This window comes from Schistocerca nitens, chromosome 1 (genome assembly GCF_023898315.1).
Source record: "Schistocerca nitens isolate TAMUIC-IGC-003100 chromosome 1, iqSchNite1.1, whole genome shotgun sequence".
NCBI lineage: Eukaryota > Metazoa > Arthropoda > Insecta > Orthoptera > Acrididae > Schistocerca > Schistocerca nitens.
The window spans coordinates 950,379,127-950,404,606 of record NC_064614.1 but is presented as its reverse complement, the minus strand read 5'-3'; the positions used below and the strand labels follow the sequence as shown (position 1 = coordinate 950,404,606).

At 46.6% G+C, this 25,480-nt stretch overlaps 1 protein-coding gene and 1 pseudogene across 1 annotated transcript in view; one reads left to right on the top strand and one right to left on the bottom strand.

Moving 5' to 3' along the window:
- LOC126213939 (neurogenic protein big brain-like) overlaps positions 1-24,443 on the bottom strand; it is a 276,946-nt gene extending 252,503 nt beyond the window's left edge. Inside the window, exons 1-2 of the mRNA XM_049941466.1 lie at positions 24,410-24,443; positions 16,106-16,232 (exon numbers count right to left, since the gene is read on the bottom strand). Coding sequence (XP_049797423.1) covers positions 16,106-16,232; positions 24,410-24,443 — 161 coding nt within the window. The remainder of the gene's footprint in view (positions 1-16,105; positions 16,233-24,409) is intronic.
- LOC126210900 (5S ribosomal RNA) lies at positions 5,585-5,702 on the top strand (annotated as a pseudogene).
- Positions 24,444-25,480: the final 1,037 nt, after the last annotated feature.

Sequence of the window (25,480 nt, the reverse complement as noted above, 5' to 3'; positions counted from 1 at the left end):
CTCTACCAACTGAGATACCCAATCACGACTCACGCCCCGTCCTCACAGCTTTACTTCCGCCAGTACCTCGCCTCCTGCCTTCCAAACTTTGCAGAAGCTCTCCTGCGAACCTGCAGAACTAGCACTAGCTTAAGACATGTCTCCGCTATATCCTTTCTTTCAGGAGTGCTAGTTCTGCAGGTTCGCAGGAAGGCTTCTGCAAAGTTTGGAAGGTAGGAGACGAGGTACTGGCAGAAGTAAAGCTGTGAGGACGGGGCGTGAGTCGTGCTTGGGTAGCTCAGTTGGTAGAGCACTTGCCCGCGAAAGGCAAAGGTCCCGGGTTCCAGTCTCGGTCCGGCACACAGTTTTAATCTGTCAGGAAGTTTCATATCAGCGCACACTCCGCTGCAGAGTGAAAATCTGATTCTGTACACATGATCTGTATTTATCCCCGCCTAGACGTCTGGAAGCTATTTCGAATGCTGACGGTTCGGGGAACACATAGAAAACCGATAGCCAGCTATTTGCACGTATAATTAATACCCCACTGGCTAAACAAAATACCACACTTCAGTTTAATTAAGTGTCCCTGTAATTGACCGCATAATTATGTGTTAAAACCTGCGCCCCCGCGGGTGTCCACTAGCTCGTCCAGAACTGCGGCACAGTAAAGAGCTGGCGAAGCGGTCGCGTCCGCAGCCTACAGAGCAGTGAGTGGGAAGCTGGTGCCGCCGTGTGGTTTCCATTAATTGGGCGGCCGTGGGAACAGCGCCGGCCCGGCGCCGGGTCGCGGGTCAGCACGAGCGGCCCGCGCAATTACTCGCCACACAACAGCTGCCGCCTTCCGGCTGGCAGTTCGTGGCTCTGCCGGGTCCAGCCCAAAAGCTAGCGGCTGCCGGATCGGCGGCATCGCGACATTGAGTTCCACAAGGACGGGAGGAGGAGACAGCGACGCCCTCGCCGAAGGGCACCACACCGACGTCTGCCAAATGCGGTTTCAGGCGTGGTTCCCAGTGCCGCGATGCGATATTCGATACGGTACGCGACGCTACTCGCGATACGACGTAGAAGCAACTCGCATAGGTGGAGCGCATACAAACGGAATTACACAGGCCAACCGGCCGCTGTGACCGAGCGATTCTAGGCGCTTGAGTCCGGAAACGCGCTGCTGCTACGGTCGCAGATTCGAATCCTGCCTCGGGCATGGATGTGTGTGATGTCCTTAGGTTAGTTAGGTTTAACTAGTTCTAAGTTCTAGGGGACTAATGACCTCAGAAGTTGAGTCCCATAGTGCTCAGAGCCATTTGAACAATGCCCGAGGCAGGATTCAAATCTGCGACCGTAGCAGCCGCGTGGTTCCGGACTGAAGCGCCTAGAACCGCTAGGCTACAGCGGCCGGCTGTGATCTACATGTTATCAATTTGAAGAGTCATCTACTGTGAAAGGATTTGAATCTGACACAAACTTATACAAAGGAAGAAGAAATGTGTTAGCAATAATAAAACAGGCAATGGGTAATTATTTTGCAAGTGAGATTGGTAAAGTGCCTTTACAGGACGGTAAAATCTGATATCTTACGTATAGCAAATATGTGCTCTCACACGCACTGCCATTTGCATGTACAGTTTTGTTAATTTCATTGTTATTTTCGGTAGTTGTATCTGTAGACTCAACTGACACGTAATGAAACAAACTAATCTGCTACTGCTCACTCATCCTCAGGCTATCCAGCAATCCGTTTTAGAGCAGTGCTTACTGAACGTGGTTTGTTTAATGATCTGTTTTTATTTATGTAAGCATCACTATTTCCAATGACGTAATTGTGCTAGGTGATAATGCGGTTCGACTGATGTGATCTAAAGGCACCGATACCGTTATTGCCATTTGTTCACGAAACGAGCGTGTAGGAACAGTATCCTTTGTCGTACCTCTTAAGAAACTATGTTTGGTACCACAGATGTATTCGTGCTGTCTCGTTAATTCATCTCATCGTCTCAGTAGGAACACGAGTGTCGCACGGATAAGCGACGTGACGCGCGAGCTTTACTGCAACGTGTCGTATTGCATATCATATCGCCTCAGCGGATACCGCGCCTTACTAGATACTTCCAATTACATCATGAAGATCGGAGAAGAATTTCTTACCCACTGCTCCTCTCACACCGATGGTAAAATCGTCGCATTCTGCCTCAAACTCTCCCGTACTCGACGCTTTGAACCCTCTGCTGGGATCTTCTGGTGAACAGTGTTCAGCCATCTGGGGACACGAGAAATCTCATTAACGAGATCGCAACAGGGACGTCAAAACGTCTAGTATCGGAGAAGTCTGAAGAGGACTGTAATGCGGCCTAACAATTCAGACGATTTTACCAATATATCAACCGCACCAACTCTAAACGGAAATGGACGTATTTTCTCGGCGAACAAAATCGTCTTCGCCTGGTACGTGGGCTCCAACGGAGGAAATAACACTTTTATTACACAGTGAAGTTTTTTTTCCCCCTCCAGCTTCTTGCGGCCAGTGGCTGCAAACGGTGTTATCATTAGCTCTGCCGCAGTTTCGTGACTGACAGTTCACACCGTTCAGATAACTCACGCCGAAACTAACCAAAAGGATGAAATATTTTTCTCAAAAGGCTCGAGCTCGGTCCTTGATCTTTTTCGTTGCTCCACGAACAATTTTAAGAGAAAGCTGTCATCGACCGGAGGGTCTGGAGATGCTGTGCTTTACTAGGCATGGTTCTACTGGAGGTGATATGCTGTTGCCTTCTTCCAACTTTCGAACTGACTTACACAGCTCCTAACAGGGCGGCCTACAGTTTAACGAGGACTACAAATTACGGTAGAAACGGTATTTTTCACATTAACAAACACTGCCATGGGTGAAAGAGGTGATAAATGGCAGATAAAAAAGGTAGGACTATGTGGGTGTCGATATTGTGATATTTGTATCCGTAGTGTAGTGACTCAGGGCCAATACTGCCGCTTTGAACAATTTTATTAACACAAAATAGCAGGGATCAAATCTGAATCACTTTCGAATGCCTTTCATAATATTCGTGAGGACCGTGAAAAGTGACTATTTTTCTTAAGCTATTTACTTTGTTGGAGTTTACAGAGATCTTCTCGGATGTGAACCACGGCTGCCTCATCAATGGCTGAAACTGTTTTAAGTAAACTTTGGTCGACCACATCGTGTGCTTTCACAGAAACTCGCATCGAACTTCAGTCAACTTTGAATACTTGCCTTCACGGTGTAAGGAAGTAGTACTTTTTGACTAATGAGATCAATGTTCATAGTATCAGAGGGGACGTACCAACTAGCTAAAAATCCATTGGCTATGACGAGAGCTTTGCCAGGCTAGGTCAATAAAATTTCTTCCCAAGCTAGTCACGACAAACAAACCAGGTTAAAAAAAAAAAAAAGGGGGGGGGGGCAACGGATTGACATGTAATGCCAATGTTCAGGGGCAGTCGTGCTGCAAATATGCGAGGAATAACACTCTGTATGCCTGCGGCGTAAATCTCACGGAAATCATTCCAGCGAGCAACTACTGTTGAGGTTTATAAGCCATCCGCTGCCGGTGCCTTGTAATCTCCTAATCCTAATGAGTCGATCCAGTCAGCATCCATTATTCTTTCTTGTCCGCCACGACAAATTTCTTCCACATCGGACATCTTACTGTGACCAAAATTCAGTAAAGGAGGCACTGTCTCTATCCGCCACTCGATTCTGACATGAATGCAGGCGACGTCTCCCTGCAGCGGTGGCGTTTTCAATCACACGCGCCGTTAGCGTCGAATGGATTCACAGGCCATCTTTCTGGCGAGAGCTGCCTACCAAGTTTCAGGGCTAAGAATAGCTCCTACGCTACATTCATTGGGTGTGCTGCTGTTGACTCCTATGATGTTTCAATAGGACGAATTTTGCACCTTTATTTTTTTTATGCAACCTCAAATCGTTTTTGTTAGTAGGAGGAAAATAGGCTGTACTCTGCTGAAAGTGAATTCTGACAATAATCTATTTAAGTACCTCTAAGATTCATATTATTGTGCCGAAGGGCAGTGAAACTCACAGTTATATGGTCTGTGCAGTTTCGCGACATCTCCAGAGAAAACGGAAAGCCATGTCGTCCCATTAAAGGCTCATCAGTTCACGGTTGTTTCATAGGAATGATTTACAGGACGTCCACGGATGATGTCCTGGAATCGTATATGGTAATCTACACGCGCAAATCGTTCCCTGAAGTTGCTTTGTAGACCAACGGTCTCGGCCACTTACTGACGTGTAACGGCGGTGACAAATGCCGTCATTGTACGTAAATTCATCAGTGGGTACACTTGATTATATGAGGTTTGAAAACAGCACTTTACACTCAAGCGAAAAAGATCATAACATAGGACTTGTAGTATAAGTTGCCACCAAGTGTTGCACAATGTTTTTGTTACAGATGCTCATGCCTTCGATGGTTCTGCCTCGCATCGTTACCTCGCCATTTAGCTCCTTTCAACTGATGTTTGATTCGCTGTTACATGGCAGCCATTTATGTCCACTTAACGCGGAAGATTGCTGAAGATTAGATGGGTATAACTAATGAGGAGGTATTGAATAGAATTGGGGAGAAGAGAAATTTGTGGCACAACTTGACTACAAGAAGGGATCGATTGGTAGGACATGTTCTGAGGCATCAAAGGATCACCAATTTAGTATTGGAGGGCATCGTGGAGGGTAAAAATCGTAGAGGGAGACCAGGAGATGAATACTCTAAGCAGATTCAGAAGGATGTAGGTTGCAGTAGGTACTGGGAGATGAAGAATCTTGCACAGGATAGAGTGGCATGGAGAGCTGCATCAAACCAGTCTCTGGACTGAACACCACAACAACAACTACGCGGCTTTAACTACTGGGTGTTCTGTGTACCCCACATTTTCTTCTCGACCAATTTCGACCGGAAAAAAGGGAAATTTTGCTGTGGGACGTCGTCAAATATTACCGCTTCAGCCCATATAGTTTCATAAAGTTACGATGGATGGCGGCGTTCTTTTGGCGGAGAGTCACAGCAGCGTAGATATTCACTGGCGCTTGCAGTATCCACAGAGACCTGAAGTGAACAAAAGCACGGTGAATCGTTGGGCGAGTCGTCTGCCATCATCGCAACTAGGTCGCGCAAAGCTGTCCGATTTCCCGCGTGCCGCCGGACGCGCACAGCAGTGACTCCTGAAGTCTTGGAACGTGCGGATTCTCTCATTGGAGGTGATCGGCGGGTCACAAAAACCTCGCTGCTCAACTGGACGTCTCTGTCGGTGGAGTTGACACACTCGTCCACCATTTGGGGTACTTAAGGTTTGTGTCCGATGGGTTGCTCGCCACCTAAGAGAAGAACATAAACAGATCAAGGATCACTGTCCAATGAAGAGTGGTACCATCCGGTCATAAAGGCAGTCCCAGTCGGCTGGCGTAAGGACGTCGCACTACACGGAGTTTACGTTGAAAAATAGGGTTTTGTAGCCAAAAGATTGGGGAATAATATGGTGTATCGAAATCCTGAATAAAACGAACATGCTTTCAGAAATAAAAAATGTTGCATTACTTATGTTCAAATCTGGCAACGGCCTTGCCGCAGTGGATACACCGGTTCCCGTCAGATCATCGCAGTTAAGCGCTGTCGGGCGTGGCCGGCACTTGGATGGGTGACCATCCGGGCCGCCATGTGCTGTTTCCATTTTTCGGGGTGCACTCAGCCTCGTGATGCCAATTGTGGAGCTACTCAACCGAATAGTAGCGGCTCCGGTCACAGAAAACCATCGTAACGACCGGGAGAGCGGTGTGCTGACCACACGCCCCTCCTATCCGCATCCTCAGCTGAGGATGACACGGCGGTCGGATGGTCCCGATGGACCGCTTGTGGCCTGAAGACGGAGTGCTTTACTTATGTTCAATAAGTATACAATGGTGTGCAAAACTCCAGGACAATGAAGACTGGACCGTAGATAGAAAGAACTGCTTCAGTATAGTACAGAAGATAACAATGAAATACGTAATGAGTCGAACAAAAATGTCACTTTTATTCAAAACCAGTAATTACACTGAAGTCAATGCGAATTACTACGTTCCAAATGTTCCTGGGTGCATTAGGTGTTCCCACCCCTCGCCATATGAGGGTACGTCCAGCACTGTTGAACAAGATCGTTTTGGTGTCCCAGTTGTTAACAGTGTGGGGAGCCATAATGTTGCATGGGCGTACTGACCTCCACATTTTTGAACACTGTACACTCACCGGCCAACGATATTGTGACATTACGCTCTTATTCGCGTGCGCCTTTTAAGACACATTCGGCCCTATGTTCATTTTTATGGATGACAATGCGAGACCACATCGAAGAACGCAGATGTAAGAGGTCTTGGAACGAGATGATATTCGACGAATGTACTGACCTGCCAGTTCCTCGTCTTAAGTCACATGGGGCACGCCTGGAATGCGTTGGGGAGACGTAGGTATATCACGCCCGCATGCATTAACGACCAGCCGGCAGTTTTCAACATCACTGGTCGAAAATTGAATGCCCTATCACAATAACGCCAGCATAGGAGCACGTTGCAGAACATGCATTGGCGTTCGTGGTGATCATAGGCCCTAATTAAAACGGCAGTCCCGCCTTTTGTAATGTCATGTCGAGGAATCTCGCCTTTTATAATGTCGAGGTTACCATCGCGAATCGCGGTGGCTTCAGTGTAATTATTGTCTTTGCAGGGTCGTTTGTGTTCGTCTCATTGCGTATTTCTTACAGCTATCATTTGCACCAAGCTGTAACAGTTCTTCCTACGTGTATTCCAAGTTTTATCAAGCTAGGTTACTCGGCAGTGACTCATCATGCGAAAGCTACTTTCGCCCATAAGTTCTGCACACCAGTGTAAATCTAATTTTTAACGGAGTCCGAGAGCTCTAGAAGTGAATACCATAGTGCAGTACCGAGCGAGGTGGCGCAGTTGTTAGCGCACTGGACTCGCATTCGGGAGGACGACGGTTCAATCCAGCGCCTGACCATCCTGATTTAGGTTTTCCGTGATTTCCCTAAATCGCTCCAGGCAAATGCCGTGATGGTTCCTTTGAAAGGGCACGGTCGACTTCCTTCCCCGTCCTTCCGTAATTCGATGAGACCGATGACGTCACAGTTTGGTCTCTCCCGCAAACAACCCAACCCATAGTGCAGTTATGTAAAATTCGCTAGCAGTTAAAACTTCTCACAATAGCAGAAACGTGTGCTAAATAAGAAGGCCAATGCAGCTCACACACCACAGTATCCGTCCCGCTCCGCGATATTTACTTCTACATCTACATCTACATCCACCTTACGGTGCCTGGCGGAGGGTACCTCGTACCACAACTAGCATCTTCTCTCCCTGTTCCACTCCCAAACAGAACGAGGGAAAAATGACTGCCTATATGCCTCTGTACGAGCCCTAATCTCTCTTATTTTATCTTTGTGGTCTTTCCGCGAAATGTAAGTTGGCGGCAGTAAAATTGTACTGCAGTCAGCCTCAAATACTGGTTCTCTAAATTTCCTCAGCAGCGATTCACGAAAAGAACGCCTCCTTTCCTCCAGAGACTCCCACCCGAGTTCCTGAAGCATTTCCGTAACACTCGCGTGATGGTCAAACCTACCAGTAACAAATCTAGCAGCCCGCCTCTGAATTGCTTCTACGTCCTCCCTCGATCCGACCTGATAGGGATCCCAAACGCTCGAGCAGTACTCAAGAGTAGGTCGTATTAGTGTTTTATAAGCGGTCTCCATTACAGATGAACCACATCTTCCCAAAATTCTACCAATGAACCGAAGAAGACTATCCGCCTTCCCCACAACTACCATTACATGCTTGTCCCACTTCATATCGCTCTGCAATGTTACGCCCAAATATTTAATCGACGTGACTGTGTCAAGCGCTACACTACTAATGGAGTATTCAAACATTACGGGATTCTTTTTCCTATTCATCTGCATTAATTTACATTTATCTATATTTAGAGTTAGCTGCCATTCTTTACACCAATCACAAATCCTGTCCAAGTCATCTTGTATCCCCCTACAGTCACTCAACGACGACACTTTCCCGTACACCACAGCATCATCAGCAAACAGCCGCACATTGCTATCCACCCTATCCAAAAGATCATTTATGTAGATAGAAAACAACAGCGGACCTACCACACTTCCCTGGGGCACTCCAGATGATACCCTCGCCTCCGATGAACACTCACCATAGAGGACAAGGTCCTGGGTTCTGTTACTTAAGAAGTCTTCGAGCCACTCACATACTTGGGAACCAATCCAATATGCTCGTACCTTAGGAGTCTGCAGTGGGGCACCGAGTCAAACGCTTTCCGGAAGTCAAGGTATATGGCATCCGTCTGATACCCTTCATCCATGGTTCGCAAGATATCATGTGAAAAAAAGGCGAGTTGCGTTTCGCAGAAGCGATGCTTTCTAAAGCCGTTGCTGATGCATGGACAGCAACTTCTCTGTCTCAAGGAAATTCATTATATTCGAACTTGGCAATGGAGATGAGGTGACACAGTGCTGGCAAGTCCTCGGGCCTTCAGATTCACCAAGTCGGTCGGCTACTTTTGTGAAAACTTTCAGTGTCAGTGGTAACAAGTGTTACATAATTCGACTCTTATTTTCGTACAGCAGGGAAAGGAGTTAAACAAGGCAAGAAAAGAGGAAAATTTACCATGCACATTACAATACGTGACAGTCATATTAAATGTTGTGGAAAATATGAGATCTAATCGGGATTCGAACACCGGATTGTTAGCAGACTGGCGTCCACCCAACAGCTATCACGCCACGGAAGAGTATTAATGCAGTCCATTTAATAACACGATTACGCGGTCCACAGCACGCAATACCTCCCACATTCGCCAACTTTCCGACTCGGGCAGTATTTCAGCGTTCGAAAAGAAGGCGGTAATGGGGAGGAATGCAACTCGCGGCTTTATGGCGCCCTGGATCGGCGGCACGCCGGGCCGCGACATTCCGCGGAACAATTTATGCCGGCAATAAAGCGAGGCGAGTGGAGGCGCTACGGGAAGCAGGGCCAAGTTGGCGCACCCCAAACGGCGAGCGCTGCGAGGTTATCGCACCGTGCATTACGCCCAAACTCGGCGGGCGGAAACTCTTTATACAGGGCACCGACACCGCATCTTTAAGCGAATAGTACTGAAAGAGCGCAGGTTATGCTGTTACCCGAAACACCACTAAAGCTGACGGCACAAAATATATGTCAGACCCTTAACATAGTGTACTGGTCACTTTGGAGAGATGCAGATGGTGTAGAACTGGTATCAGGCTGGCGTGTAACGCCTCAACGCTGAGGTACACGGGTTGGACAAATTATCGAAACACCACAAACACAATACACTACCATGCCTAATATGGCGCAGGAAACCGTTGGCGTCCAAAACTGCTTCCAGTCGATCCGGGGTAGATATATAGAGATAGTTCCTGCATGGTTCTCAAGAGATTCTTATACCATTCTTCCTATCAAACAGAGGAAAGTTCAGCTAACAGGTTGTTGTGATCACACACGCCCTACTGTGTAAAGTAGACCACAAAGGCTCAATAATGTTGAGGTCTGGTGTCTGTGGTGGGCAGGGAAGTTGCGACAATTAATCCTCCTGCTCATGAAACCAGCCCTGGAAGATGCGAGTTGTATGAACAGGGGTCATGTTTTGGAACACAGCATCAACATTTGGGAACAATGTACCGCGGGATGCATGTGATCAGCGAAAATGGTCACATAATGTGACTTTGCAGAGTAGCCATAGAGCCCATGGATTCCATGGGCTCTACGTTTTGGCGAAAATGGTCACATAATGTGACTTTGCAGAGTAGCCATAGAGCCCATGGATTCCATGGGCTCTACGTTTTGGCTGCCCGAATCATCATCGCACCCCAGCCATGTTTCACTACTGCGACGTAAACTCGGCCAGAAGTTGGAAGAAGTGTGAAACGGGAGTCTTCCGACCAAATGACATTGTAAGTGGGCTGCTTCTGTGTTGGCAGCACTGTGTAGCGCATTGCATTGGATCTCTTGACTGCGCGTTCTTCGTAAGAGACTCTGTGGCTGGTTGGACTCGTCGTTGGAAGTTAATCGTCAGTGATGTTGAGCAGTTGGACGTTAGCCGCCAGCAGTGATGGAACTACTGTTGGGCAGTTGGAGGTAAACAGCCAGCAGTGATGGATGTTAGATGTGAGAAGTTAGCATTGATGGAGGGTAGACGTCTGAAGTGTTAGCGTAGGCTAATGATCTGTACATGTTCGACTTGGAGACTGAATATTATTCATGATTGTATACATTTGTACTAGATGTCAATGGCGATTTATAGTCGAGTCTGAACTGGATGTCACAATATTAAGGTAAAAAAAATAGATTATTTGGTTTGCAACAAAATCTTTCCTTTGCTAACCATATGCCTATTAGTAGTTAGTGGCTTTAGTAGTTAGAATCTTTTATTTACCTGCCAGTATTGACGCTCGCTGTATTGCAGTAGTTCCCGTAATGAAGATTTTTGTGAGGTAAGTGCTTAATGAAATGTATATGTTACTGTTAGGACTTCTTTTTAGTCAGGGCCATTCTTCTGAATTAATTATTTGAAGTCGGGTTATTCTTTTCTTTGATCAGTCAGATTGCGTTGCGCTAGAATATTGTGGGTCAGTGCCGACATGATAAGAAAAAGTAAAGAGAAAGTAGGCTCAGTATGTTCAGTTTTACTCAGCTGTTTCAGAATTAAATAACGTAGAAGCAGAAACGAATTTTAAATAAAGAAGTTTCAACATTCTTCCACTCTTCCGTTGTCCAAGTTTTATGTCTTCGATAACATGTTTCCCTGTTACTGGCATTTTAATCAGTGGTGAGTGGTTGTGAAATTCCTGCACGCCCTGTAGTTCTCTGGTTGTGCAGCTCCCTTCGTGTTGGAAGGATTCGCAAGTGCGACACTCAGTTCCGCAGCGACTTTCGCAGCTGTCGTCCTCTTATTTTTCGCCGCAATCCTCTTCAATGACCGTGAGTCACTATCACTCAACACACATTTTTGTCCACGTCGTGAGTTAGCGGAGGATGTTTTTCCGCTTTCTCTGTATGCGGTATAAATCTTCGATGCGTTGCCTCATGAAACGCTAGTCTCTTCTGCTCCCCTGGTTACGAAAGCACCTACTATACAATGGTCAACAATTTTCCCTAGCCCAAATTCATTTACAGCCAGAATGAGATTTTTCACTCTACAGCGGAGTGTGCGCTGATTTGAAACTTCCTGGCAGGTTAAAACTGAAGTTTCATATCAGCGCACACTCCGCTGCAGAGTGAAAATCTCATTCTGGAAAACATCCCTCAGGCTGTGGTGAAGCCATGTCTCCGCAACATCCTTTCTTTCAGGAGTGCTAGTTCTGCACGGTTCGCAGGAGAGCTTCTGTAAAGTTTGGAAGGTAGGAGACGAGGTACTGTCAGAAGTAAAGCTGTGAGGACGGGGCGTGAGTCGTGATTGGGTAACTCAGTTGGTAGAGCTCTTGCCCGCGAAAGGCAAAGGTCCCGAGTTCGAGTCTCGGTCTGGCCCACAGTTTTAAGCTGCCAGGAAGTTTCTAATTCATTTATGTTCGATGAAGTGCTTGTCCAGCTAAACAGAACACTGTTCTGACTTCTCACCACGACTGACACTTGCAGCTAATCAGGACATTGTTTCCATATTTTTGTCCAACACCAGTAGATTGTGGCAGTGAAAGCCATATTTACCAATCGGTTGTATGAAATGAGCATAGGGAGCCAGGTGGACATGGAGACGTGACAAAATGGCAGAAAGGAGCTATCGTGCTTGAATGTGACTGTGATGATAGCTCATTTCTGCGACAGGCCAGAACCGAGGGCCTGTATCCGCGGATATTTTTGACGGATCCGGATCGCTGATCTAAGTCCCGTCATTTTACCCTAACGTGCATTCCCTACGTCGGATCTAGTCTCTCAAATCTGCCCTATAGCCGGGTTCCAACGTCTGGGAGGTAATTCGGTGGACTTCCGCGAATTACCTCCTGACTCAGAGCTGCGGTGCATGCTCGACAGGCTCGAGGCTACAGGCGACGAATTTCAATAATTGCAGCTACGTCTCACATTCTGCAGTGCGGTGCTTTTAGATTTTTTATTGTAGTATATTTGCCGATTTTGAAATTAGTTTATATCGTCGACAGGAAGTTAGTATTGAAGAAAGTAGTAAGTCGCGGAAACCTGATTGCACACTTCTTATTAGCGGCCTTGCTTTTAATTTCACCGATTACGGTGCACACAAGCATGCAAACGCGCATGTATTGTGCTGCACAGGTGCCAGATGTCTGTCTGTGGGATGGAGTTCGATGGCTGTCGCACTTGATCGGCCAACACAAGTTAATGCCGTTTAATGCCGTTTGTGGATGACGCAAGAGTTGTTCTCAGATGACGTCCCATATGCGCTCGACTGGAGACAGAACTGGTATTCCGTCACGCCGAGGCAACATTTGAACACTGCAGAACATGTTGGGTTACAACACACAACTTTAGATGACCAAAGACTTATATACCACTCATATGTTTAGGCAATCAAAAACGCTCTCTGAAGAAAATTCTACAAACGAGATCTTACATCACAGCAAGTATAAGTAAATTCAAAAAAAATCCGTGAAAAACTGAGATATAATGTTAAATTGAAGTTTGTGTAAATTTTCCTGACAGTTTTGTGAATTTATCAGTAGAAAATAAACAATTACATCGTTGTATTCATCTGGCCTTTTGACTGCAAAACTACTATGCATGTAAGGGTTACGTTTGGAACGAATTTTCAACATAATTAGTTTTAGCATAACGTCCACAAAAAGACGTTTCGCTTTCATTGCACTTACGGGTACGTTTAAATCAATGCTGTTAACGAAATAGCCATCTATGCTGGTGGAGTAATAGCCCAATCGACAGACACCAAAGAAGGGTCGAATATCGGGAATATTTCGTGCAGTCGTAAACTCTTGTACAGTGGTAGGGGAGAGTGCCACGAATATACTAGAAATCCCAACTGGTGAGGGACGAGTGTGGGGGTGGGGGTGGAGGTGCGTTTGAATGTCATTTTTCTATGCATTTTCTTGAATAATTCGAAAACCGTGGCCCTCAGCAGAAACCTCTCTCAGTACAAAATTTAACTACATTAATTTTCCTACAAAAAGATCCTGTTCATTTTTCTGTAAGATTAACAGTTTGCGTGTAGAATGAAAACCTCGAGCGTGGTTTTTGAAGGCGAGATATAGAATTCCGTGTTCCATTAAACGACATCGGTACGTGCAGATGAATCGCCATATACAGTGACGACTTGTTCATAAAAACGGAAATTCTCAGGAAAATTGAATTTACTGGAAACGTCAAAGAAACCTCAGTGAATTCTGACGGGACCTACGGGATCTTGGAGCTGTAGTTTACGGAAATAAATGATTCTCAGAGATTCCGCTTCGTAAACCATAGGTCTCCAGAAGCCTTTCCCGCTGCGTGACTGTGAGTGTGGCGTAGAGTAACGTGCGCCTCAGAATTTGTCACATAGCTGTGAATTGGTCATTGGCACAAAAGCAAAGCCTTTTTTTTTAATTTTTCACAAGAATACAAATGCGGATCCATATTTGAACAGTCATATTTTATAGATCAACAGCGAATATTCAGATTTTGATGAAACGAAGTCGCCATTCTGATGTTCTTCATAAACATCAAGAGTCAAATTCTAAGCTGGAGATGGAAGTGTTTAGCAGTGGGGTGCACAGAGAAGTAGTGCTTGTCAAACTTGTTTCCTCGAGAGCCAATACTGACGTTGTAGGGCTGCACCTCAGGCCGCACATGTACCGATCTTATTATTGACTAGTAACCGACACATGTTAGTCTGTCATGCCCCCCCCCCCCCCATAGACTAGCTAGAGCGGGGTGTGACAAGTTAGACGCCAGACCCAAAGAAATCGACACTATTCGGAACACAAACCCATAGTTGCGACAGTGTAGTTGCCTTACGATGTGTTGTTGTGTTGTCTGCGTGAGAAGATGATTAACTGATCAATAACAGTAACTGTACTTATATTTAAAAGCATTATGCAATATGAGACACAATGACAAATGTTTAATAAAGTTTTTCTTTTACACATTGTGATTTATTACAACAGCTTTAATTAAATTTCATTTTTTGCTGCAAATATGTACCTCATTTACAATGACCGTCTCTATAAAGCGCAGTCACCAACCCACGTTACCTCTGTTCGACATTTACACCATAGCAGCTGATCGGTACCACTCGCGCATGCCCGCGAGTTGTCAGTACTGGAAGACGAGCAATAAAACCGCCACCTTCTCACATTTTACAATCCTGCAGTGGCCACGCTACTTGTCCCTCTGCCCCTGAGGTAAGCGGCTAATTTCACCTAGCTCATTTCAGCAACGGCAATAAAAATTAAGCACATCTTCAAACATTACTGTCTATATACTTTTGTTTGTTACTGAATTGGAAAATAACACCCTTAGACAGTTCTTAAAGTTATCTGCCGTTTTTCGATTTGTCTGACAGCTGTCAGATGGATGTATCCATCCATATGCATGTATGTACCACATCCCTCTTAAACCGCTGGACAGATTTCAACCAACCGTGCTACACATATCACTTACTCTGTTTGTTGGTGTAAGAACCACCTTGTCTATCAATGGGGTGGGGGTGAAAAAGAAGTGTAGCCCGTGACGCACGAATGTGGAATTTAGTCATCCAGTGCTTAAGAAAGAGAGCAGTTAATCACTCATAACAAACTTTATACATAATTTCAAACCTTTCGCTGACAACCCCCACAAAATGATGAAAGGGAAAAAGTTTATCTTTTACTGCATTCTCGCTCTTCACGCAGTAAAACTGCCGCATCAGGAATAATTTCTTTGCTACGTACTCAATTCACTACTCATTTCGCAGACAGTGTCCATATATGCTGCTGAATGCACCGACAAAATTTTATCATTGTACGAGAAATGGTTCAGGAGATATGACGTCATAAACGTTGGTCTGTAAAAACGCTAGAGATACAGACGACCTATGTGTACTAATAAGTGTGAAATATGTTAAATATATGTTCCGCTGTTCGTGGTCTCGCGGTAGCGCGGGTTCGATTCCCGGCGGCGTCAGGGATTTTTCCTGCCACGAGATGACTGGGTGTTGTTGTGTTCTTCCCCATTACGGTCGGAGGAAGGCAATGGCAAACCACCTCCACTAGGACCTTGCCTAGTACGGCGGTGCGGGTCTCCCGCATCGTTCCTCTACGCTCCGTCGTCATCATCATCATCATCATCATCATATGTTAAATACCTGACATATGCGTATGTGGGGAAATCCATGGGTAAAAAACTCTTCCTAAACACCTGGATCCATTTCAACCAAACAGTACTGACAGTACTGCTTACTATCTAGAATGAAGTACTTTGGGGTAAGAACCTGTAACCTCCTATTGGGGTAGCGAAGAGAGAAGGGAGATAGGAGGAGTTGCACAGACTGAGTGGGGGAAGAAGGAGGTGGACAGACAGAGGGGCTGGGGGTAATGGACAGAGAAAAGGAAGGAGATAGAGAGGGAGGAGAATAAGGTGGGTACAGAGAGGGGGAGAGGAGGAGATGGGCAGAGGGAGGGGCGAGAGGGAATGGACAGAGGGAATGAAGAGGAGAAGATGGGAGAGGAGAAATGAACAGAGGGGGAAGGAGGAGACGGACTAAGTGGGGGAGAAGAAAACGGTCAGAGGGGAAATGTGCAGGCTGACAGAGTGGGGAAGAGTATATGGAAAGGGAAAGGAACAAGGAGGAGATAGAGACAGGAGGGATGAAGATATGGGCAGAGAGAGGGTGGAGGAGGAGGAAGAGAAGGAGATGGACAGAAAAGGGGGTGGACAGAGAATGCGGGTTAGAGGAGATGGAGTACCCGCAAAGCTGGGTATACTCAGCTCGTATTAATATAAAATAGGACTAAGAACTGCGAGCGGTGCGAATAGTTGATTCGGTCCGCATTTTGACGACCACTGCAGAGAGTGTAAGGTCAGTTCCCAGAACCGTGTACTCACCCGTATAGGAGCGCTGCGCCCGCGATGCCTCCGCCGCACTGCGCCGCGACGAACATGGCGGCTCGCAGCACGGAGACGCGCCGCGTCACCAGCAGAGCGGCCGTCACCGCAGGGTTGGCATGCGCCCCTGCACACACACAACAGCACACCCCGCGTCACTACACCTGCCGCGCACACCAGCAACTGGCACGCACCACGCACCGCGCAGCAAACGTCCGGACAAGTCGCAGCAGCTTGTAACGCCATCGGCTGGCGTTGGGTGCTCAGGTTTTACCCGATACACGCAACTACACTGCTGGCCATTAAAATTGATACATCAAGAAGAAATGCAGATGATAAACGGGTATTCATTCGACAAATATATTATACTAGAACTGACATGTGATTACATTTTTACGCAGTTTCGGTGCATTGATCCTGAAAAATCAGTACTCAGAACAACCACCTCTGGCCGTAATAACGGCCTTGATACGCCTGCGCATTGAGTCAAACAGAGCTTGGATGGTGTATACAGGTACGGCTGCCCGTGCAGCTTCAGCACGATACCACAGTTCATCAAGAGTAGTGACTGGCGTATTGTGACGAGCCAGTTGCTCGGCCACCATTGGCCAGACGTTTCCAGTTGTTGAGAGATCTGGAGAATGTGCTGCCCAGGACAGCAGTCGAACATTTTCCGTATCCAGAAAGGCCCGTACAGGACCTGCAACATGCGGTCCTGCATTATCCTGCTGAAATGTAGGGTTTCGCAGGGATAGAATGAAGGGTAGAGCCACGGGTCGTAAAACATCTGAAATGTAACGTCCACTGTTCAAAGTGCCGTCAATGCGAACAAGAGGTGACCGAGAAGTGTAACCAATGGCACCCCATACCATAACGCCGGATGATACGCCAGTAATGCGATGACGAATACACGCTTCCAATGTGCGTTCACCGCGATGTCGCCAAACACCGATACCACCATCATGATGCTGTAAACAGAACCTGGATTCATCCGAAAAAATGACGTTTTGCTATTCGCGCACCCATGTTTGTCGTTGAGTACACCATCGCAAAAGCTCCTGTCTGTTATGCAGCGTCAAGGGTAGCCGCAGCCGTGGTCTCAGAACTGATAGTCCATGCTGCTGCAAACGTCGTCGAACTGTTCGTGCAGATCTTGCAAACGTCCCCATCTGTTGACTCAGGGATCGAGACGTGGCTGCACGATCCGTTACAGCCATGCGGATAAGATGCCTGTCATCTCGACTGCTAGTGATACGAGGCCGTTGGGATCCAGCACGGCGTTCCGTATTACCCTCCTGAACCCACCGATTCCATATTCTGGTAACAGTCATTCGATGTCTAACAAGGCGAGTAGCAATGTCGCGATACGATAAACCGCAATCGCGATAGGCTACAATGCCACCTTTATCAAAGTCGACAACGTGATGGTACGCATTTCTCCTCCTGACACGAGGCATCACAGCAACGTTTCACCAGGCAACGCCGGTTAACTGTTGTTTGTGTATGAGAAATCGGTTGTAAACTTTCCTCGTGTCAGCTCGTTGTAGGTGTCGCCACCGGCGTCAACCTTGTGTGAATGCTCTGAAAAGCTAATCATTTGCATATCGCAGCATCTTCTTCCTGTTGGTTAAATTTCGGGTCTGTAGCACGTCATATTCTTGGTGTAGCAATTTAATGGCCAGTAGTATATGAAGTATCGCGCGGCAACATATTGGCCGATAACAGGCAGACCAGACACATAAACGTCTTCGGGGAGATGCACACCATCAGAGACCTCAAAACCTGGAGAAGGAATTCGTGGCAGAGGGCGTCGGACAAGTGCGAAAAGGTCTGTAGGCTATATGCTATCTTCCTCAACATCAAGGAGAAATTAAGGATGAAACATGTCACACACAACCAGGACGTTGTTCATTTCTTAACTCGCCATAAGCCATATCCCACACATTAACTGCGTGTACATCTTGGTGAGGAGGCTGATGGTGTCTGTGGGGAGAGAGGAGTCCCAGATTATGTCCTTTTCTACTGTGACCGTTGATCGCAGGAATGACGATTAACACTCTCGCACGACGGCATAACACCAGTCACTTAGAAACCAGACATTGTGGGCCGATCTCAACGACTGTGCAGACAGAATATCTAGAGCGCTGCGCAGATAGTACAGGCTGGTTATACGTAGCTAATCTTTTGCTACTTGAGAGGGTAGTCACGAAAAAAAGTGAGTGCACAGGACACTGAAACATTGTGGAAACATTTGTAAGGACACGCGGAAGAGAAATAACGAATAAACCATTGAAAGAAGCACATTTTAATTTCCACTTGAGAGGGTAACATTTGTTAACTGCATACAATGTGTACCTACAAAAGCTGCTCACTTTGAGGACATTCTGCATCTACGAGCCGGCCGGAGTGGCCGAGCGGTTCTAGGCGCTACAGTCTGGAACCGCGAGACCGCTACGATCGCTGGTTCGAATCCTGCCTCGGGCATGGATATGTGTGATGTCCTTAGGGTAATTAGGTTTAAGTAGTTCTAAGTTCTAGGGGACTGATGACCTCAGAAGTTGAGTCCCATAGTGCTCAGAGCCATTTGTACCATTTTGCATCTACGACAGCCTGGAACTGCATGATAGATTATTTTAGTGTATCTGTGGACCGTGGAACATTTAGCTGTCGCAACACAGCTCGTGAACTGCTTGTAGATCGCACACTGCGTCCCGCATTCTCAGTAGTGGCAGCACTAACTTCTTCAACAATTTGTGGCGTAATTGGCAGTCGGCTTTTCCCAGGACCAATTCCCAAATCGTCAGTTAATTCGAACTTCTGAATCACGTCCTTCAAATCCGGTGCATTCATTTAACGTGTCGATACTCGCGAAGAGCAGCAACACTATTGCTGTTGTTTCAATAAAACATCTTTACGAGTACAGCCCTTGTAACATCATAGATTAAGGGTCGACCTGCGACAGCAATCGCACAACTTACGTACGGGCCGCTAGACGCCGCCGCGAGCGCTAAGAGTGCATTGCGATCGCAGGCGCGCGTGTTGCGTACGGGCCTCAACCGTATATAAGTGCCGACGGAGTTCGGCCATATCTCATTTTGTTGGCATCTCATTTTGCCTATTCTCTTATTTGCTTAGTTGCTTAGCTCTTATTCGTTTATGGCTCATGTTATTGTGCTCTCTTTTAGCCATTCTGATTGTTTTGATTTACTCCCAATTGAGAAGTGCTCATTTTGGCATTTCACTTTTGCATATTTCTCATTTTGTTAATAATATGCTCCTTAGCCTTTTACAGTTAAACTGATTAACAAAGTCTCATGTACTGTTTGTTCATTTCAGCCCGTTCATATTTTTGATGTTCTTTAAATATTGTAATAATTATCGGAAGCATTTCTTCCCTTAAACTTGTGTAACGTATTCTCGATGTAGGATTTGTTCTGTGACACAGGTGTAAGGTTTTGAATAAAAATTATATACGAAACTGTGCTTTAAAAGGAATTTATTTTTTCAGTTTGTACTACATCAGACGGCAATTTTGTGTTATGAGGGAGGAATTTGAGGAGCGAACCCATTGAAATAGTCTTAATTGATCCCCTTTAAAAATAAAAATTTGTGTGACACTGAAAGACGTGACACAATAGGCACCGAAAATTTTTATACGTCACACCCTGCTCACTTTGTGCGGACCCATGTTGGCTGTCTGCAAGTGTAATGCACACTGAATCTTATGGTCCAAACGTAAGTCGCCGTACCAGTACAGGCGGACTAACACTACGGACAGCAGAAATTCGGCAGCGCAGTCTGACCATCATTCCCATAAAGTTGGGCAGCCATACGGTGAGTAGTTTTCCGTCTACAATGGCTCAAGTACCGAAAGCTTAGTTATAGCCAACCAGTACTTCCAGTGACGACAGTAAAGGCAGGCCGGCCGTTGTGGCCCAGCGGTTCTAGGCGCTTCAGTTCGGAATCGCGCGACTGCGACGGTCGCAGGTTCGAATCCTGCCTCGCGCATGGCTGTGTGTGATGTCCTTAGGTTAGTTAGGTTTAAGTAGTTCTAAGTTCTAGGAGACTGATGACCTCAGATGTTAAGTCCCATAGTGCTCAGAAATTATTTTAAATACTAAAACAACAGACAGTTCAGGTGTTAAAATCAATCCTTGACTTCAGCTGTTGTTGTTGAGACCTTCAGTCCAGAAACTAGATTGATGCAGCTCTCCATGCTACTCTATCCTGTGCAAGCTTCTTCATCTCCAAGTAACTACTGCACCCTACATCCTTCTGAATCTGCTTAGTGTATTCATCTCTTGGCATCCCCCCTGTAGTTTGCCCTTGCTTTTCAGCCGTTCGCAGTACCAGCACAGCAAAGCCGTTTTCGTTAATGTAACTAGGCCACATCAGTCAATCATCCAGACTGTTGCCCCTGCAACTATTGAAAGGGCTGCTGCCCCTCTGCAGGAACCACATGTTTGTCTGGCCTCTCAACAGATACCCCTCCGTTGTGGTTGCACCTACGGTACGGCTAACTGTACGCTAAGGCACGCAAGCCTCTCCACCAGAGACAAGGTCCATGGTTCATAGAGGGCGGCGGGGGGAGGGGGGGGGAAGGGGGGAGTTGGAATTTAAAAGTATTAAACTCTAAAGTTCCAGCGTGACTAGCTGATGAGCTGGTTCTCTGGCCACAGAAATACATAACCGCATACCACACCCAAGGCACCTTTACTGCTGTGGCGATATTGTGATCAGTGTACTTTAAGGATTATATTCCATTAAATAACCCGAGTTTGGGCCGATATTTTATGGCTCTTCCCGAAAGTTCAACAGTCTCTCGTCGGAGAGCAGCGCTCAGATTATTTGGTCGACCTGTCTTCAGACGATAAATTACAGCTTCCTATCTTTCTGTGGTATATCACACAAGGAGCTTTCCTTAAGCCACACGATGCACACTGAAAGGTTTTCCCGATATTTCGGGAACGTGATGAGCGGTGAGCCAATAGTCTGTGCGATGCTTCCCTTGGAAAGATTTCGGCACGTAGCTTCTGTGGCCGCCTCTGAAAATTTTGCAGGGACCTAGTCGCTTAGCCACCTTAATTCCCGCTTACGCAATCGTAATGTCAGGCGTAAGGCATTGGGTTTCAGGTAGAATGTGCACCCGCCCCCCCCTCCCCCGCGTGTGAATACATTTAATATTCACACATACACAAACACATACGTTCACGCGCGTAGCTCTAGCCTGCAATCTCCCGAAACACGATGGGGCGAAAGAGCTACCACTGTACAGAAAGTGAATTATTAAAATTCCTCGTCCATTAAGCCAGAGGAAATTCGGAAGGCTAATAAATATTACCGGTAAGTATGCCCCTCGCAGCAGCACCCCAAATAAAATACGAGTGAAACCTTAATAAGTGCGTGGAGGCTATTAAGGCGGCTGCAAGACGGCGGGAGGTAAATCTTCGGTAGAAACGTACGTAATTAAGGTTACAGCGCCGCGCCGTCCACTGCTACCAATTCTGCTAAATACTCCAGAATTTTTACTGCGCAGCTTAATTAGGGTGCCAAATGGTATTCGTCCACACTCTCTCGACTACAATTGGCCGTTAATGCCATGCTCGCTGGCGAACTATTTTGACTGCCCCGTGAGAGCTGCGGTAATTGCGCAGTATTCGACTCTTTTCGATTTTGTGGGTCGTTGTAAGAAGTGTAATTGTATATCTGTCTTTCTTTTGGCTCCAGGGTCCATATTAAGACATAAGGCGATAATTACGAAAGCACCAATTACTCACGCGGGTTTAGACCTTAAATCGTACCGCCGAAAACTACACAGTGAGATTAATTGTTTGTCTGTAAAACATGTATGATTTCGCTGCCATTTAACCTATATTGCCTGCCGGAGTGGCCGAGCGGTTCTAGGCGCTACAGTCTGGAACCGCGCGAGCGCTACGGTCGCAGGTTCGAATCCTGCCTCGGGCATGGGTGTGTGTGATGTCCTTAGGTTAGTTAGGTTTAAGTAGTTCTAAGTTCTAGGGGACTGATGACCTCAGAAGTTAAGTCCCATAGTGCTCAGAGCAATTTGAATCATTTTAACCTATACTGTACGTTTCCCTGATGATGTATTAGTGCTGCCGTAGGTATAATTAAACAATACGATGAACCCAAAACGTACTCTCATCTTATTGTGTGACCTGTGAAACAAATTCGCGTACGTCAAAGTATGAACTGGTGTGTTTTAGATGCCTCGAGATACATAAATTAGTAGACAACTAATTTACCAAGATTTTCATTGTTGCACATATAACAGAGGAAGGACTTTTTGATTACATAGGCAACATCGGACGTTGCAAAAATGTTATTGTTCATGTCAGTTCTCTGAAACTATCTGAAAATTTGGAAATTTGTGGTAGGGTCTATGGCTAAAATGGTTCAAATGGCTCTGAGCACTATGGGACTTAACAGCTATGGTCATCAGTCCCCTAGAACTTAGAACTACTTAAACCTAACTAACCTAAGGACAGCACACAACACCCAGTCATCACGAGGCAGAGAAAATCCCTGACCCCGCCGGGAATCGAACCCGGGAACCCGGGCGTGGGAAGCGAGAACGCTACCGCACAACCACGAGCTGCGGACGGTAAGGTCTATGGGGTCAAACTGCTAAGGTCATCGGTCCCCAGGCTTACGCACTACTTAATCTAACTTAAACTAACTTACGCTAAGGACAACACACACCCATGCCCGAGGGAGGACTCGAACCTCCGACGGGGGCAGCCGCGCGAACCGTGACAAGACACCTAAGACCGCAGGCTACCCCGCGCGGCAAAAAAATCTGAGAACTACAGCGCAATGCCTATAGTTTCTATCAACTTCAAATGTTAACAGAAACAGGGTGGTTGCAAACAGTAATTTAATAGGTACTGGGAGATGATGAAGCTTGCACAGGATAGACTAGCATGGAGAGCTGCATCAAACCAGTCTCTGGACTGGAGACGACAACAACAACATGAAATACAAGTTCAAATGGCTCTGAGCACTATGGGACTTAACATCTGAGGTCATCAGTCCCCTACTTAAAACTAACTAACCTATGGACATCACACACCCATGCCCGAGGCAGGATTCGAACCTGCGACCGTAGCGGTCGCGCGGTCCCAGACTGTAGCGCCTAGAACCGCTCGGCCACCCCGTCCGGCCGAAATACAAGTATATAGACTGTTAATTACTACAGTATGTAACACGTATCGGAACACCTCACTGTACCTTGAAAATAAATTCCCCCTTATGCCCCCCCCCCCGTCTGACTGAATGCAGTGCTGAAGGAATTATGGAAAGGTTACCATAACACGCCTTAACATACCCTGCTAAATGGCGCTTATTTCACGGTCAATAACAGTCTTCAAGTTTGTCATCTGTCTGCAAACGGCTACCCGTAAACCCCACAGGAAGAAATCCGGAACTGTTAAATATGGGGGACTGGGTGGTTACGTCACATCTCCACTGCGGGATATTACCACGGCTTTGCAAACGTTAGTCGGAGTATAGCCATACTCTGGCGTGCTGTGTGAGCTGCTGCAACAAAATGTTATTCAGCAACCCTCCTGCCTGGTATTCGGGGAATATGGGAGTTCTGAAACATACACATACACATCCAGCGTCATCCTCGAAAAAACAGGGACCAGGAACACCATCCATGCCAGCTGCACATCATACCACAACTTTTGGACTCGCCTGGGGCTTAAAATGTCGAGAGTTTTTATGAGACCAGTATCGGAAGTTTTGCTTATTAACATATCCAGCTTTGAAAAAGTTTGCTTCGTCCGTTGTCAACGGATGGAGAAACACTTGTTCTCGGTTAATCATTGCAAGTGCAGTTGGCGAGTCTGTTTTGCCAATCAATATCTCTGAACGCTTGAAGCACCTGCAGTGGTAAAACTTGAGAATGCTGTGCCTCTCGGGTACAGACAAATGACAGTCAGCACCCTCGACCGAGCGAGGTGGCGCAGTGGTTAGCACACTGGACTCGCATTCGGGAGGACGACGGTTCAATCCCGCGTCCGGCCATCCTGATTTAGGTTTTCCGTGATTTCCCTAAATCGCTCCAGGCAAATGCCGGGATGGTTCCTCTGAAAGGGCACGGCCGACTTCCTTCCCCGTCCTTCCCTGATCCGACGAGACCGATGACCTCGCAGTTTGGTCTCTTCCCACAAAACAACCCAACCCAACACAGCACCCTCGTGACAGAAGCAATTCGGATAAATGTTTTCACCGCCGCATTTCGCGTCTACGCAGACTACCGCTGCGTGGCTTACTACTTACCCAGTTCCATACTATTCGCGTCTTCAACGCACATTTGGTCATGATTGCCAACTGCAGTTGGTAATACAATGAGCAACTTATGAGAGCTTGTACTGTCCTATGCTTCTTCAGTCCGAGCTTTTCATCCTCTAAAACCTCGACATCGACGGGAGATTAAACCCTAACCAACCTTGGACATTTCTTGCAGTATGTAAGCACGCTTTTTGCCCTATGACTGTAACCTAAATCTTGAACCCCGCTCCTCTTGAATGAGAGACTAATGTGCTAACGACTGTGCCACCCGCTCCGTGCAGACAGTAAGAGGGAATTTTCCGCATAGTTATGTAGGTGCCGGAACGTTGTCATTTGACGTTGAAGTGGCGCATCCGCCCACCCAGCGGATACACTGTTACCTTGTGACGGTGGTTTGATTTGATGTACTTATTACTAACTCGTGATATTCACAGTAAATGTGATACGGCACCTACCGGCCAGCCGGAGTGGCCGAGCGGTTCCAGGCGCTGCTGCTACGGCCGCAGGTTCGAATCCTGCCTCGGGCATGGATGTGTGTGATGTCCTTAGGTTAGTTAGCTTAAAGTAGTTCTTAGTCTAGGGGACTGATGACCTCAGATGTTGAGTCCCATAGTGCTCAGAGCCATTTGAACCATTTTTTGAGCACCTACCTGAAAGTTTGCTGAAGACTTGAGGGTGGAGGGGGTAGCCAGCCACCTAAATTTCTTTGTTAAGAACTTTCCTTCTAAAAAGAGTTAGCCTTGTGCGTTACGTGAAGGCTAAATTTAATGACTATGCACAGTGTGTATTGTCATGTTCGTGTTTCTGATGAAAATGAGAGAAATAACGAAGAGAGAGTAATTGGATGAATCCATTGCTATCGAACAGAACCATCCGGTCCCCCGAGTTTAATGTCCCTATCCGATGGACGGATAATCATCGACAGTCTCTCATGCGGTCACTCTATGAAATCCTGTTCAGAAGGAAAGAACGTTGGGGTTTGACGTCCCATCATGTAGCACAAGCTCTACTTGACAAAGACATTGGTCGTATATCTTCTAAAGAAACCATCACGGATTT